The sequence below is a fragment of the Bombus impatiens genome, unplaced genomic scaffold, assembly GCF_000188095.3.
Source record: "Bombus impatiens unplaced genomic scaffold, BIMP_2.2 scf_0136, whole genome shotgun sequence".
Classification (NCBI taxonomy): Eukaryota; Metazoa; Arthropoda; class Insecta; order Hymenoptera; family Apidae; genus Bombus; species Bombus impatiens.
In genome coordinates this window covers 423,330-427,833 of record NT_176555.1, presented here as the reverse complement: position 1 = coordinate 427,833, position 4,504 = coordinate 423,330, and the positions used below count along the sequence as shown (strand labels likewise).

Here is a 4,504-nt window from a genome sequence, read left to right as displayed (position 1 = left end):
ATCTACCCCCCTCTGGGTCCCACTCCCTTCACCACCGTCACCACCACCGCCGTCGGCCACAGCCATCCACAACAGGCACCCCTTCTTCGTGGACCCTTTTCCTCTTCTCCTCGACCCCGTCGTCGCGAGTCGACTCGATCGAACGTGCGCGTAGAATGTCAATTGTTCCTCTCTGCCCTCTCTCTTTCTCTCCCCCTCCCTCCCAGCTGTTCGACGCCCCCCGTTGCTTATTTTCTTCGCTTCTTTCCCGTCTGTTTTTCGCGCGATCCGGCTCTCTGTTTCTCTCGTAGAGAACTCCCGTTCGCGGTGACGGGTGTCTCTCGATCACCGCCGTCTCTCTTTTCCAACTGATCGGACATCGTAGGAAGGCTGAGACGGTTTGGGAGTGAACGGCGAAAATGGTGAAAAACGGAGCGGTGTTAGCGAGTTTGTCGGATTCAGCAGGCTCGAAGGACGCGAGGTCTGTCCGCGTAACAGTCATGGGAATGGGAGTTGTTGCCTTCTCACTCTGATATCAAATTCACGTCGATGCTTCTTTCGTCTTGCATTTCTGGCGAAATTGTTATCGTAGAACGTTGGGAATAATTATCTTACGGCTGATCATACGTAACGCTTATCGTACGGTTTTTTTCCGAATTGATAATTTCTACTAATTCTGCCGAACGCGATCTTCGATTATTTGTATTTAACTCGTCGTTCCTCTCGCCTGGAACGCCTCGATTGCTATACTTCGACACAAAGCCATCGCGAACATTCTCCATGTCCCTCGAATCTCTTAGTTTCTCTCTTTTGTCGGAGACCCGGTTGGCGGTGGATATCGCGAATCCGGTGTTCCTTGCCGCTCGCTCGACGTCCTTTACCCCTTCTATTCGAGGTGATACCACACGCCGCGGCCTCGTCGATGTGTAGACCAGCGCACACGCGAGCGCCAACTCGAACGCGGTTGTCGACTACGCGAGGGAATTCGCGAGATAAGACCGCGTAACACCGGTGATGCTGGGACGCGAGCTCGTTATATCACGCGTTGCGGTCTACGCGACACCCAGCTGACGTTTATTAGCCGACCATTGAGATAATGATCTCTTATTAGCCGAGAAATCGAGCGGATCGACGGTAGGATTCACGAACGTGACGACTCTTCCACCTCCAAGGGAAGTATCCCTTTTTCTTGAGGTTTATTTGTACTCGTTCTCTTGCGGCGTTGATGTTTGAACGAGAGGTAAGTTGAAACGACGTGCCGACACGCTGTCGAATGAGTATAATAATGGTAATAATTATGGCGTCTTCATTGTGAGGGATGCGAGATGGAAGAGGAGTCGCTAGTACAAACACGCCGCGTGAGGTCCGAGCGATTACTTTCCATTCGTTTTTCTCATCAACGTCGGCTACCGACGCGCAGCTTCTTCGTCGACGGATACGGATATATTCGATCCTGTTATCGTTGGATACACGGACGCGTCCATACGAAGATCAACAACTATCCACTCAAGAAATAAGTTCGAACATCGAACGAGACAACTTGTACGATTCGAACTTATAGAATCTCACCCTTTTAGTCAGACACGACGTTACAAGGTCGACGGTATAACGTGGTCGAGGAAAGAAACACCGGGGAGGTTGTCGAAAGGAGCGGACGATCCGCGGACAAGCGGCTTCGTCGCGAGGCAAGAAGGTGGAACGCGAGAGGCAACGAAAGACGCGCGCGTGTCGTGTAGACGGCGACTCGGCTTCTCTCTTTCTACCGTTCAGCTTTCTCTCCGGTTCGCTCGCGCTCGCGGCACGCGGTGAGAGCTGAATTTATGAATGAACGAGCGAAGGGCGAGCGTGGGCGAGCCCACGCGCTTTATCATAATCGGAACCTCCAGCCTAGTCACGCCTGCCATAACTGCCTAGGCATAGAGCAAGGTTGCTGGTGAGGTGCTCGCGTGCTCCTAACGCTTCCAGCCGATGCGATGGATGAATGAAATCGCGACCCATTCACCGGGTTATGCGATTGCGAAATCACCCTTTCTCGGTGGAGCGCGCCTCTGGTCTTTGGTATTCTAATTTATTCCAAAGTTCGAAGTGTAGCTTCGTGATCGAGGTTCGAGCAACGCGACGCGTGTCGTCGTCTGATACGCTTCACGTTAGTTTGGAGTTTGGACGTTTCTGTCGAGTTCTCCCACTCCAGAGACGTGGCTCGTGCTCTTCTTCAACTCGTTTCACAGCAAACGTAATTGCGATAGGCGCGAGGAAGCGCTGGTGAATGAACGAAGGGCACGCGTGGGCCGTGACAACCTACGATGCGCTTCGTTGATGAAATCGGCGCTACCGATCCGGCTATTGCGACGCAGTTTTCTTCGGAATCGTGTCATCCACGTCAAGTCGTCGACTATTCATAATTCTCGCACGAGATACTACAATGAATGACCCTTTTACAAACCGGAACGTCGTGTTTCTCAATGACATTTCATGAACAACTGGTTAAAAATCGTTAGATCGAAACGTTGTCCGTGTCCTCCGGGTGTCTCTTAACTGCGTCATACGGCACGATCGAATCAGCGAATATTCAGAGTGGAAGATGCAGAGAGCAACAAAATTGCATCACACTCGATCGATCCGAAACTGCATAAAAGCACGACATTTGAATATTCACGTAGGTGTTCGGTGATTTACGTACGGACGAGTCTAATTTTACGTCGAAGGTCGGGCCGCCATCTTTCAATTGCGCCGACGAGATAATCGCTTGCGATACGTCGCGAAATCACCCTCCTCTTCGAGTATGCGTTTGCAAACGAACCTGCTCTTCGATCTAACGTGTCAGATTTTCGCGGAAGAAGAGTCGAAACTACAAACTGGAAGGAGGACCGTGGAAAGAAGATTCCTAATTATCAACAACAGATCCTATTCCGCGGATTTTCTTCGTCGAGGAACTTGGAGATGACGGCTGAACGCGAGGAGAATGAATAATCCATGGGGCACGCTTCGGGACAATGTACGCATCCTACACAGGAATTTCAGGTGTTTCGACTAACGAGCGATTTGCATGAAACAACGAGGACGCCCGGCCACAGGGAACCGGAGCGAACCAGTTTCGGATCGGTCTGGAATACATTCGTAATTCTTTAAACGCGCGTAATCCGACAGGCTCGATCTCGCGCGAAATCCTTCTTTGTTTCTCGTTCCTCATTCTCGAACGAAAATACTCTAATTATGGTTTGAAACGGCCACGTTACTTCTCTGTCTCGAGACGTTTCATTACCAACTCACTTCGGCTACGTCCGTTGGCATCTCGTAATTACACCGGTCACCATGCGCTCGATACCATCTTGTCCGGTTTAACCAGGAACTTTGACGCGATGCAGCAAAATTGCACGCAGCACTCGGAGCAAATCTATGCGAAACGAATTCAATGTTCCAGGAACGGTAGAAGTTACCATTAAATTGTATAGTATGTAACGTTAATACGAAGAGATACGTAGATAACAATTCCGCGTCGATGATCTAAGAACGTTTATGAGTAGTTTCTCAGAGTTAATCTGCAGCGGAACGTTTATGCTACTAATTCATGACTTATTTCCGTGACGTTCTCTATTCACCGTGAATTGTAGCTTTTTTTAGCCAGGACGTTGTACTGATTTTCCCCGGTTTCCCGCGAACGTACCGGGACTCATGTGGAGCAACGCGTTCCGAGGAACGCATCTATCGCCACCAATTATCGCAACCACCGACAGGTGGATGGGATTGCAACGCGGAAAGACAACGGTCGGGTAGAAAAAAAGTGGCGAGCGTTTCCTTCGTTGCGGGAGTTGTGCGAAACGTTCTGTCAGTCAACAGTTTAATTCTTTCGCTACCCCGTATGAAATTTCTCGTGGAATGTTAAGATTCGACGTCTGTTTTCGCGTTGGGTTTTAAAAGTGGAAACTTTTACGATCATACGAGAATAACGTAATAAACATAATACCTATTTCTTTCTTTCTATTTTAAAGAAAAAATCTAGTGAAACGTTACCTTTGTCGCGCTTGATGCGTCTGCAAATGGCACACATGCGACGCACGCAATGTTGCCTCTCGAGCTTCTGCTCCGTGTCCAAGGTAACCATGATTGATGGATATTTTTTAATAAATAAACTCTTTCTTCTTTCTGTCCTATACGTACGAATATATACTACGCGCACGCGCGCGCGCGCGTGTGTATGTTTATATTACTATGCGTTCGAAATTTCACTGATAAGTCTTCTGGTCATCGAGGCGCGATCGTTGGTTTGTGTTTTCTTCGACTTGGCACTGTCACAGACCGGAATCTTCGTACCAATAATTCCAACACTCAAGCACTAAGTTTCACATATTATCACAACTGATCTGATTATCCACGGACACTGACTAGATAGAATCCTTTTGTCTCGGTAACGATGTCGCTGACGGAAATTCACATGGCTTCTCTTCACTATACTTGACGCTCCAATAGTTGGCGGTTCCTGTAAGCATCGACTTTGAAAATCGATTCCCCCGACGAGACGAGTCTC

General features: G+C 49.0%; 1 protein-coding gene across 4 annotated transcripts in view; it reads right to left on the bottom strand.

Moving 5' to 3' along the window:
- LOC100742623 (myocardin-related transcription factor B) overlaps positions 1-4,504 on the bottom strand; it is a 250,068-nt gene that overhangs the window by 27,894 nt on the left and 217,670 nt on the right. Inside the window, exon 2 of one of the 4 annotated variants that reach the window (XM_012381935.3) lies at positions 3,991-4,456. The exons of the other annotated variants lie outside the window; for them this stretch is intronic. Within the exon in view, the coding sequence (XP_012237358.1) occupies positions 3,991-4,081 (91 nt within the window). The 5' untranslated portion in view covers positions 4,082-4,456. The remainder of the gene's footprint in view (positions 1-3,990; positions 4,457-4,504) is intronic. 4 annotated transcript variants of the gene reach the window in all.